Source organism: Centroberyx affinis, unplaced genomic scaffold (genome assembly GCF_046629955.1).
Source record: "Centroberyx affinis isolate AG114_WGS23_722 - 3 ecotype Tasmania unplaced genomic scaffold, CSIRO-AGI_Caff_v1 ptg002508l_1, whole genome shotgun sequence".
Taxonomy (NCBI): Eukaryota; Metazoa; Chordata; class Actinopteri; order Beryciformes; family Berycidae; genus Centroberyx; species Centroberyx affinis.
Genome location: NW_027280730.1, coordinates 88010 through 100134, shown reverse-complemented (window position 1 = coordinate 100134; position 12125 = coordinate 88010). Strand labels below are relative to the sequence as shown.

Sequence of the window (12125 nt, the reverse complement as noted above, 5' to 3'; positions counted from 1 at the left end):
TCGATGTGGTTTTGGAATTGACTGGGACTCAATGGATGTGGTTTTAACAAACTTTCAGCTCAAAACTATAGTGCTATCTATAGTGATAACAGTTGGTAAAAAGCATCTTCTATGGTACTAGTGCTATAATAATAATTCCTATCCTTATGTCTAGCGATGCTTTATTGGTTGTAACTGTTGTGCCAACCAGGAGCTAGTTAGTTATTTTTCTCCTCCTGTTTTTTATTGTTATGTATGTACAGAATGCTACTTTGAAGAAAAGTTTTCAGACGGCACACAAGCGTTAGTAACCATTGCATAAAGCCAAATTAATGGATAAATTAAAAGTTAAATGTGTAATATTTCTGCTTTACTGAATCATAATATGACTAGTAAATATCAGCAGGTTCCTGAATGGTAGAGAGTGAAACAAAGTGAACAGCCTGCAGAGAAACACAGCAGCAGGCTGAGACTGAAGGCTTCCTACCACACCAAGGTCCCTTCAAAAATCTGGCAGCTTGTTTTTGCTTTAATTATCAGCAAAAAATACACATCTGAAAATATAATTTGAGAGTTTATTACTAATCGGTAGGGTGTTCTGGTAAATTCGGCATGTATATAATCCTCCAAACAGTTTGAATGTTAACGGACCGGCCCATTTATGCCCCAGGGAAATTGAGTTTTTAGTTTGGAGTTTATAAGAGAGTTATAAAAGCTATGACAACCAATGACCAGCCAGTACCTCACTGCTTATAATAACTTCACCCATCCTGATCGTTTACATGTCACTTCAGGTGATGTGGAGATCGGACTGATGGAGAGGAACGGCGGTCTGGAGGTGGAGGTCGTCCAGGCCAGAGGACTCACCATGAAACCAGGCTCCAAGGGACCTCCAGGTCAGCAGGGTCCAATCAATCTATGATCAATCAATCAAGCAACTAACCAACCAATAAATCAATAAAGCAAGCAAGTCGGTCAGTCAGTGAATCAATCAAATCTGTTGGTGGCCTTCACTGGTGGTAGGGAACAGGAGAAGCGTGATGTCATCATGACAGTTATTTTACAGCAGGTTGGATTGTGTAACAACAAGAAAACTATCTGCTCCGACTGTGGTTTCCCCTCTGGTTGCGTAATGTTAGACCAGCAATTGATCCTAATTGCATAAGAAGACAACAGCGTCAGCAATAAAAACAATGTCTGGGGGGAAAAGAGAGAGAGAGAGAGAGAGAGAGAGGGAGAGAGACAGAGACAGAGAGGGGGAGAGAGGGAGGGAGAGAGAGAGAGAGATGAAAGGAAAGCCATATAAAGACAAAGGAAACCTCGCTCCAGATTTCAGCTAATCTTTAATCTTGTCATCTAACATACAGGATGAAAAGCCTGTGTGTGTGTGTGTGTATGTGTGTGTGTGTGGGACAGTAATCTGATGCTTCCAGTCAGTAGATACAGTAGAACTCCAGTGGCAAAGCTCTAACCCATAATATTATTTGGGCTGGTGTTGCCTAGCAACAACATTTCATTCCAGGAGGTAAAATCTGAACTCAAAGACCTCAAAATCCTTATGTTGCTCTACTCTACTCTGTTATACTCTACTCTACTCTGTTATACTCTACTCTGTTATGCTCTACTCTGTTATACTCTGTTATACTCTACTCTACTCTGTTATACTCTACTCTGTTATACTCTACTCTGTTATACTCTGTTATACTCTACTCTGTTATACTCTATTCTATTATACTCTACTCTGTTATACTCTACTCTGTTGTACTCTACTCTGTTATACTCTGTTATACTCTACTCTGTTATACTCTGTTATACTCTGTTATACTCTACTCTACTCTGTTATACTCTACTCTGTTATACTCTACTCTACTCTGTTATACTCTGTTATACTCTACTCTACTCTGTTATACTCTACTCTGTTATACTGTACTCTGTTATGCTCTGTTATACTCTACTCTGTTATACTCTACCTTCTTCTACTCTACTTAATCTACTCTAAGTGAAATGCATGTGGAGAAATGATGTGGAATGTCTAGTAAACCTTGTGTTCAGGGTTTCTGCAGGCCTTGAAAATCCTTGAAAGTTTGTGGATTTGAGAAAAACAAAGCCTTAAAGTTTATGAAAATGAAAGGACAGACTTAGAAATGCTTGATTTTTTAAACACAATTTAGCTCCAAAATTCATCAGCATTCCTCAGCCGGTCTGGATCAACTCTGTCCATCCTGAGGAAAAAACCCAGGCCAGGATTTCATGACTTGACAATTTAGAGTCCTTGAAAAGTGCTTGAAGTCAGTGAGTGTGGGACCCTGTGTTGCACTTTTCAAAGCAGCGCTGCAGAGTGTTTTCCAGGCCGCTCTCAGGTGAACAGAGTGAGTTGAATTAGTATTTTCCTGTCTTGCTGTGGTTGCAGCGGCCTACATCAAAGTCTACCTGCTGGAGAACGGGATGTGTGTGGCCAAGAAGAAGACCAAGTCCGTGAGGAAATCTCTGGATCCGCTCTACAACCAGGTGCTGGTCTTCTCCGAGAGCCCGCAGGGGAAGGTGGTGCAGGTAGGAACACCCCATGTGACCCCATGTGACCCCATGTGACCCTCAATCAAATCACTTAGTTATAAGCTGCTGTATGTTGAAACACTAAATCAGTGTCACAGACAGAGTTGGACGAGACAGAAAGTTTGTTTCTTAACATTGCTGGCAATGGTGAGAACTGATCTATAACCGACTTATACACAAGACTAGAAGGGCACTCGGAGAGCGCAGACCCCCGCCATTATTATAGCTTGTTCGTGAGTCGGATCTGGATCCGCTCCAAAATGTAATGGGTTCTTCCTTGGCCCATGCTACACCCTTCCACAAAGTTTCATGAAAATCGGGCCAGTAGTTTTTCCATCATCCTGCTAACAGACAAACAAACAAACAAACGGCACCGAAAACATAACCTCCTTGGCGGAGGTAATAACACTGTAGTTTTGTGCTGAAAGTTCATTAAAACCATCTCAGTTGAGTCCAGGTAAATTCCAAAACCGGATCCAGTCAAGTTCAAGTCAAGACCGAGACCAGAGCAAATGAACACCAAAATAGCCAATAAACGGTGTTTTTCCAAATGTAAAAAAATAATGCTTAAGGATTTTTGTAAGGATGAGCAGAGATGTGGATCTACATGCAGGAGCTCTGGACTAAACCCTTCATCCAACTGATCAAAGCATAGAATTTGACCATTTTCAGGCCAAAAAATTCACTTTATCTACAGGAATTCAGTGTTTATTGTCAGATCGTAAAAGCCTCTGAAACAGCATTTAGAGCATCATGGGACACTAAAACTCCTAAATACTAAAACTGATAATAATAATGATAATAATAATAATAATAATCCCACTACTATAATTGGAGAGCGGTTTGTGTGTTTTTGTGTCCCGAGAGGAGGAGGAGGAGAGGAGACAAGGAGAGGAGAGGAAGAGAGGAAAGGAGAGGAGAGGAGGAGAGGAGAGGAGACAAGGAGAAGAGAGGAGAGAAGACAAGGAGAGGAGACAAGGAGAGGAGAGGAGAGGAGAGGAGAGGAGAGGAGAGGAGAGGGGAGGAGAGGAGAGAGGAGACAAGGAGAGGAGAGGAGGAGAGGAGACAAGGAGAGGAGACAAGGAGAGGAGAGGAGGAGAACAGGAGAGGAAAGGAGAGGAGAGGAGGAGAGGAGACAAGGAGAGGAGGAGGTTATAAATTCTAGTAATAATAATAATCAATAATGATGATACGAAGAAGAAGAAGAAGAAGAAGAAGAAGAAGAAGAAGAAGAAGAAGAAGAAGAAGAAGAAGAAGAAGAAGAATATTCATGCATACTTGCGTGGAATCGGCAACTTTCTCCCAGCGTTTGTTTCCAGCAGCTGTGGATTTTAAAAATGGCGGTGGTCTACAGACAGTCTACAGACCGTCTGCAGACCCTCTACAGACCCTCTACAGACCCTCTACAGACCGTCTACAGACCCTCTACAGACCGCGTGTTCTGCTCCTGCGTCATTCACATGATGACGACTTGTTCCCAGCAGCCTGTCTGCTGGGTACCAGACAGGCTGCACTGTGACAGCAGGGACACAATATGGCAGCTTCCCTCTGAACACCATGTGAGCCAGGCCAGCCTAAACCCTTAAAATAGCAAAAAGGGGGAGCTGCTGCATCGGGATCAGGTGGATTGATAAATGTCAGTGGGAAATCGGTCGGCGGGTCCGGTGTCCTGACTGAGTGGAAACAGCCAGCCGCTCGTCACCGGAGCCCGCGGTGGGAAGTAGAGACGGAAAGTAGAGCTCAGACATTTCTGTTGGGAATCTGAGCTGAGCTTCTGGTGCAAAAATATCACTGGAACATACTGATATCCTCTGATTATTACGGGGGGGGGGGGTGTGTGTGTGTGTGTGTGTGTGTGTGTCATCTATACCAGTGATTCTCAACCTTTTTCATATCAAGGACCCCTAATTTAGTACACATTAGGGCCACGGACCCCCATTTTATGAAATGTTGTCTCTCAGACTCAAATCTGAGAATATTTTTATTGTTAGATATGATTTTGTCCAGAATTCCCATCTGTATTGAGGGATAACACTGAAACGAATCATTCATCTACATTCTCTAATTGAGTTAACTTCTTGTAAATTAAATTATGCTGAAGTTTAACAATTCATTCAACTTTCTGGGGACCCCCTGGAACCCCCTCAAGGACCCCTGGTGGTTCCCCGGACCCCACGTTGAGAACCACTGATCTATATTGTGGTTAACAGCAAAACCGGATCAGTCAACTTCAGTCTTCTATCTTGACAATACACCAACGCACCTACACACATCTCCTCTTTGAAGTGTGTGTGTGTGTGTGTGTGTGTGTGTGTGTGTTGGGTTAGGGTTAGGGTTCATCCGCTTGTTCATTCATTCATTCACTCATTCATTCTTTCTTTCTTTCCTTTTTCCTTGCTTTCTTTCTATTCCTTTTGTTCATTCTTTTCTTCTTTGTTCTGTCTCATTTTTCTTTCTTTCATTCTGTTTGTTTGTTTGTTTGTTGTTCTGCCTTTGTTCTCAATGGTGTAAACATAAGGAACCTCTCTCTCTCTCTCTCTCTCACACACACACACACACACACACACAAACTACACGCTACAAAATCCAAAAGCTACCACCATTTATTTTCATTTCATTCATTACAGTTCTATTTTCTTTCTGTATATATATTCATGTTTTTGCTATTTTCTTATAGTACAAATTTTCCTCTCATGTCTCTGTTTCTCAGTATTTTCCACTGCTGTTGTTTTGCTCACTTTCATCCAGCACATGATGCAATTCAGGGATTTTCATACTTTTCATTCATATATTTCCACTTAATACGCTCTAGTGTTGTAACTGTCCGTTGCGTTATGTTTGATACTTCCACATTCGCTCTGTTCTTCCTTACATTCTGTTTTCTCTGCTATTGTAATTCAATTTCCCAAGTTTCATCTCCTCTCCCCTCCTCTCCTCTCCTCTCCTCTCCTCTCTCTCATACATGTGTGTTGTTAGCGGGTCAGGTTTCCTCAGATCCAGGGTGTTCAGCAGGTTTAAAGCGCTGTGTGTTTAGCAGAAAGGCCTGAAGCTGCGTAATGAGCCTCTCAGCACCTCCCTCCCTCCTAATGATGAGCTGTCTGAGCCGCTGTCCTCTGTGTGTCATCACTCTCATTCACACTGGATAATGAAACTCCCTGGAATCAGCGGCGGTGGCGGCGGCGGCGGCGGCGGTGGCCTGGATACAGTTGTAGAAGGTCGAGATTTTTCATTTTGTCACTTCCTGATTTAGCGAAGGGAAACGCTGAGCCGTCTTCCTCTGCAGGTTCCACTGCTGCCTCCAGTTTCCCCCGTACAGCACAAGTCACATGAGAAAACCCACATGTGGATTCACAGCACATGTGCTTTTTGGACAAAGTTGTTACATGTGAACAATTTTTTTCACATTGTATTGTGACATCACATGTAACAGTTTGATGTGAAAATTTAAATTGATAGGTGAGGTGTAGCTATTATTTTTTTTACACGTGAACTTTTTTTTTTTCATGTTTTCACCAATTTTATTTCACAAAATTTCTAAATATTTTCACATGGGAAATTTCACATGTTCACATATGAAAACCAACATGTTTTTCGAAAAAGTACAAGTACATCTTATCTTATCTTATCTTAGCCAAATCACACATTTGGTTTTGTGCAATTTGGAAAAGGAAAAATATGAACAAATATAGACATTAAGCTATATTTGAGCTAGGGAAAAGGGAGTCCAAAGTTCTATATGATGTTTACAGTAAGATATGAAAATTTAAAATTGATAGGTGAGGTGCATTATTTTTTTTTACACGTGAACTTTTTTTTTTTCATGTTTTCACCTGCTATTACATGTGGCAAAATTGTATTTCACAAAATTTCAAAATATTTTCACATGGGAAATTTCACGTTCACATATGTTTTTCGAAAAAGTACAAGTACATCTTATCTTATCTCATCTTATCTTATCTTATCTTATCTTATCTTATCTTAGCCAAATCACACATTTGGTTTTGTGCAATTTGGAAAAGGAAAAATATGAACAAAATATAGACATTAATATAGAATGCACAGGTGGTTCTTGAAAGGTTCTTTGTGGAACCAGAAATGGTTCTTCTATGGCACCAAGAACCATTTTCAGTTCCAGTTGGCACCTTTATTTTTCCGTGTGTAATATAACTACAGTAGGTCTATATATGGAACTATAGGGGATGAAAGGGAGCTAGGTGAAAGGGAGTGCAAAGTTCTATATTATGTTTAATGCCTTTAAGGGAAAAACAGTTTCAGGTGCACATGTATCAGTGTGTGTGTGTGTGTGTTTGTATGTGTGTGTGTGTGTGTTTGTGTGTGTGTGTGTGTTGTTAACAGCGGTCAGGTTCCCTCAGATCAAAGACCTGCAGAACGGCCTGAAGCTGCTCCGCTGCATAATTAGCCGTCACACTCCTCCCTGCTAATTATCGGCTGTCTGTCTTTCACATTTTCTCCTCCTCTCTCTCTCTGTCTCTCTCTCTCTCTCTCTCTCTCTCTGTCTCTCTCTCTCTCGCTTCGCTTTATCTCTCCTCGTCTCTGGCTCGTTCTCTCACTCTCGCCCTCCATTATCTCATTTCCTCTCTTATCTCGTTCTCTCTGACTTTTCCAATGTAATCTGCAAAGAAATGCACATTTTTTTTGTGTTGAATGTGTTGTAAGCTATATGTCTGCCTTATCCTCATTCATGCACTGGTTTCTGTATTGATTTGTGAGCTGAAGAGGTCAATAAAGTAGTTTTTAAATTATAATGTTTTCTCTATTTTGCTGTCTCTCTCTCTCTCTCTTTTTCTTTCATTTCACACAATTTTCCGCTCCTTTTCTTGCTTTGTCGTACTATACATCGGACTATATATAGATTTTGATGAAACCTGGGGAAATGATTCATCTCACCGCTGCATCCTGACATTTTCAAAATTATACTGATTAGCCCCGCTACAATCACAGGGTGGGACCACATATTGACTGTTTTTGTCCTTGTTCTCTTTCTCTCTGTCTTACATTTTACCACCCCTGCCCTTTATTTCTCTCTCTCTCTCTCTCTCTCTCTCTCTCTCTCTCTCTATCTCTCCGTCTGTCTCTCTCCCATCCCTCTTTATCATTCTGTCCATTTCCCCCAGTAGGAGTTTCTGGTGTCAAAACTGTGGAGTCGCTCAGACAGAAACATACATAAGAAGCCATTTCTCTTCTTCTCTCTCTCTCTCTCTGTCTGTCTCTCTCGATGTGATTTTCTCTGTCAGTTTCTCTTTCTCTCTCTCTCAATTCACTTCAATTCAACAAGCTTTTTTTTCATTAAATCCCTTTCTCCCTTTCCATCAGTGTCTGTGTCTGTCTGTGTGTGTGTGTGTGTGTGTGTGTGTGTTTCAGTGTCTGGATGGTGGAGGATCTGGGTTGCTGCATTTTCATCTCCCAAAGCAGAGCAGACCCCCCACCAGTTTCTCTCATTCTCTCTCTCCCTCTCTCTCTCTCTCTCTCTCTCTCTCTGTCCTAAGCTGTAGAGGTCAGGACCTTATTTGGACAACTGATTCGCAGGCAGACAGAAAGAGAGATAGATTCCCGTCCTTTAAAGATGGAGGGAATAGATTGGATGAGATTTGGCCACCGAGTCTCTGTGGAAATCACTTGCACACACACACACAGACACACACACACACACACACACACACACTCACACACTAATAGGTGTGCAGGCATGCACAAACACACAAGACGAAAACACAGGCAGACGCACGCACACTGACGGATATTGATTATTTTGTCCAGCTCATGACAAGATGTGGGTTCGTCTGAGATTAGCCCCGAGGTTATCAGAGACAGAGGACACCTAGTAACACACACACACACACACACACACACACACTCTCACACACACGCGCGTCCAAGAATCCAAGTATGTAGAAACGCCCATGAATGGATATGGCTCTCTCTCTCGCTTTCTCTCGCTCTATCTCTCTCTCTCTCTCTCTCACACACACACACCTCACACACACACACACACACCCAAGTACATACCTGAATGCATAAACACCCATGAATGGATATGTCTCTCTCTCTCTCTCTCTCTCACACACACACACACACACACACACACACACACACACACAATCCCTCTTCATTTAGTCTAATTGACACGTCAGCCTGCTCTGTGCTGCGATAACAGAGAGAGATACCGTCGAGATCAGGCATTAGTTTCTAACAGATTCCCAAACCATCTGGATTAATGCCAATTAACCCCACCCGCTTAGCCTTATCAATTCAATAATTAATCTCTCTGGACCTCCGTTTCCCCCAGAATGTTTTGTCGGCAGGACAGCAAGGCCTCTGAAGCATTTAGACATTAAATCCATTGAAACAAATGGGATTCTGTTAGGTATGCTGGCGGTCCGCCTCATTCAGCAGCAGGGTAAACAGTAAGTAAGTTTTCCTGCTGACAGACTCCTGGCTGATACCTCATATACCAATAAACCATAGACTGTAAAAAAAAAAGTATAGTGAGTGTGACATCACCCATTGTCTCCTGAAGGGCCGTTTTGAAGCCTGGAGATTGTGTTTAGGGTCGCCGCCATGTTGACATTTTTTTGGAGCCGGAGCAGCCAAAGAGAGGCAGAGGGGTGGAGCCAAGGTGGAGGGGGTGGAGTTTGGATTGTCTGCAATTAAACTATATTGTATTATAGTTCTTTTTTTTAACTCTCAACCTCGTTTTTATGCTTATGGTCCTTGCACCCCCCAAGTTAGTGGTGGCCCCATTTAAAAAGTCCTAGAATCGCCACTGGCAGACAGCAAAAACAGAAGAAAGTTTACACATGCCTCGGTATCCTGGCTAATATTGCTAATATTATTTATTATTTTGTCCTGGCACCTATTGCATTTAAGGTTGGTGGTGCTGGTTAGGCTAGGCCAGGCTAGGAAGGTTAGGTAGGCTTGTTATGTCCTTTCCACATGCTATTTTGTGTCTTCTGCTTTATACTGGTTCCATGTTTTTTTATTTTGTTGCATACTGTATTGCATCATTTTGTTTTGTGATTGTTGATTAGTTAGATCTTGGTAGGCTCGCTCGCTATAGAGTCCTTTGAGACATGCTTTGTGATGAAAGGCTGTAGAAATAAACCTGACTTGACTTGACTATTGGCATATTCCATATTTATTTATAATTTATCATATTTGGGAGTTGAGTTTTTTCAGGGCGTTGTCAATGGCATATGACATCTATGTGTGCTAACTCACCCTACCCAAATAATGTTAAAATATTAATATTGTAAAGTTTGCTCTCCTTGATTGATGTGTCTTGCTCTTCTCTCCGACAGGTGATTGTTTGGGGCAACTATGGCCGGATGGACCGCAAATGCTTCATGGGTGTAGCTCGAATCCTATTGGAGGAGCTGGACCTCAGCACAATGGTGATTGGCTGGTACAAGCTCTTCCCCACCTCCTCCATGGTGGACCCGACGATGGCGCCGCTCATCCGCCACTCCTCCCAGATGTCCCTGGAGAGCACCATCGGGCCCTGCTGCGACCGGTCCTAAGACTCGTTGGAAAATGAAATCTTTTGATGTTGCAACCGACCACTCCTAAGACTCATGGGAAAATTAATTCTTTTGATGTTGCAGCCAATTCCTGAGAAGCTTTTTTAAATCCCCGTCAGTCCTCTGGTTGGGGCGCAGGGTCAGCCAGGTTGCAGCGCCCCTGGAGCAGATCGGTGTTAAGTATCTTGCTCAAGGGAACTTCAACAGGTACGGCCACACTGGGGATTGAACCACGCCCCTCTGGTTGCGGGATGACCTCACTAACCACTAGGCCACCCTGCCGCTCATTGGAAATGTAGTTCTTCTGAAGTTGCAACCAACTGTTCCCGAGACTTGTGGGAAACATAGTTCTCTTGATGTTGCAACCGACCGCCCCTAAGACTCACAGGAAAATCTAGTTCTCTTCAGCTCTCTTTGATGGAAGAACAAAAACCTACTTAACAAGGAGGCTTCAAAGATGGCGGATGTGCGAGGGGACTGATGAGACAGGAGGGCTCGGTTGCCAACATCGATCAGATCCTGCTGGGACGACAATATACTGCGGGCTCAGCTATGCTTCGGCTGCGCGCCTTCTTCACAGCCTACATTCGATTCTCATTCCCAGGACTGCTTGTTGTCTTTGTGTGTCCTAATTAAGGGACAGGACGGCTCCTGAGTGTTATCTGTCTATCCGTGAGTCTGGAGAGGAAGTGAAACTGCCCGCAGATTGTTTTAGAAACCAACCTTCCCTTTTGTAAGAACAAGGGGACGACAGGATGTAGGTGAAATGGATCTGGACACGAAACGACTAGAGAGGACTACAAATGAAAGAATGAAACTTAACGTCTTTGTTTCTACCAAACCAAGACGTCTTGGTTTTGAACACTTTGACTTGAGCTGTTTTTGTTTTTGTCTCACACTTGTGGCCCTTCAAGGTTAGATCCATTTGGTACTATGTGTCTGTAAGCAGAGTAGGCATGAAATGGAAGTCCACGTCACCTTCTGGAACGATCTAGATCAGTGGTTCTCAACCCTGGCTTTCAGGAACCAGAGTACTGCTGGTTTTCTCTCCTGCCAGGCAGTTAATTGCATTTAAGTGCATCCACCTGGTGTCCCAGGTGTAAATCAGCCTTGATTAGATGGCTAGAATGAAAACCAGCAGGGTTTTGGGTCCCAAGGACCAGGATTGAGATCCACTGATTAATGATTCATGGTTCTCTACCATGTGCCATCATGACCCAAGAGTCTGCACCACAGAACTTGGATGGATAGAACGGTCCTTCCACTGTTGGCCATGGTAATTTGGCTAGTAGCATACAGAAGTCTCAGTATTAAGGCCGTAAAGTCTGTCACATTTGCTTGGGAACTGTGCAGATGTATCTGTTGCACGAGTGCTTAGCATACTGTCAAAACTCAACTGAAAGCTAACGTTAGCGACGAGGCTAACGTAGCTTTATCAAAGACTGTACTTCTCTCTGTAGCTCTTTTAATCAACATTAGCATGTTAGCAATCCATGGCAGCAAGGCGATGGAGAAGGTTATTTGGTTCTTGCTGCAAAACCTCTTCTCTCAGCGACTTGCCGTAAGCTGGTTTACACAAAAGCTAGCCCAGTGGTTCACATAAAATTTGCTGCCGCTCCAACCGACCTGGAACGTTGATTTGAATGGGAATGGCTGTTCTATCCATTCGAGTTCTGTGGTCTGCATGTTTTCATTGCAACCAATCACTACACCAGCTGATTTCATTTGGTAGCACCTTCAGCGAGAGAGCTAATCGGTGAAATCGCCTCCTGTAAGGTTTGGCTGGAAGAGTCTTGGGCCATGGTGGCACATGGCCATGATCTAAAAATGTCAGGGTATTCTATCCTCAATTCCAGAATGGTTTTCGGTTCCATCCTGTTCCGTGTTCTAGTTCTAAATTCTCAGACATTCTGTCTGGGAGTGCAGGTGCCACATGGAGGGCAGTGGGTGGTATTGTAGCTGTACTGTAGCTCAAACGACACACGACAAGCTAACACAATAAAGGTTCTAGAAAGCAAAATGCCGAGGATAGTAGCCTGGGTGACAGAGTAGGGC

General features: G+C 43.0%; 1 protein-coding gene across 1 annotated transcript; it reads left to right on the top strand.

Moving 5' to 3' along the window:
• The first annotated feature begins 706 nt into the window (after positions 1-706).
• On the top strand, positions 707-10070 carry LOC139656656 (regulating synaptic membrane exocytosis protein 4-like). Its single transcript, XM_071534255.1, has 3 exons — positions 707-875; positions 2390-2529; positions 9852-10070. Exons 1-3 carry the CDS (start codon positions 707-709, stop codon positions 10068-10070), a joined length of 528 nt encoding a protein of 175 aa, XP_071390356.1.
• The last annotated feature ends 2055 nt before the right edge of the window (positions 10071-12125 follow it).

What these genes read in the sequence shown, in the direction of transcription:
- LOC139656656 (XM_071534255.1), top strand. Translation starts at nt 707, where the DNA reads ATGACCAGCCAGTACCTCACTGCTTATAATAACTTCACCCATCCTGAT. An exon ending in AGGCTCCAAGGGACCTCCAG is followed by an intron (nt 876 to 2,389) that starts GTCAGCAGGGTC and finishes CTGTGGTTGCAG; the next exon opens with CGGCCTACATCAAAGTCTAC. An exon ending in CGCAGGGGAAGGTGGTGCAG is followed by an intron (nt 2,530 to 9,851) that starts GTAGGAACACCC and finishes TCTCTCCGACAG; the next exon opens with GTGATTGTTTGGGGCAACTA.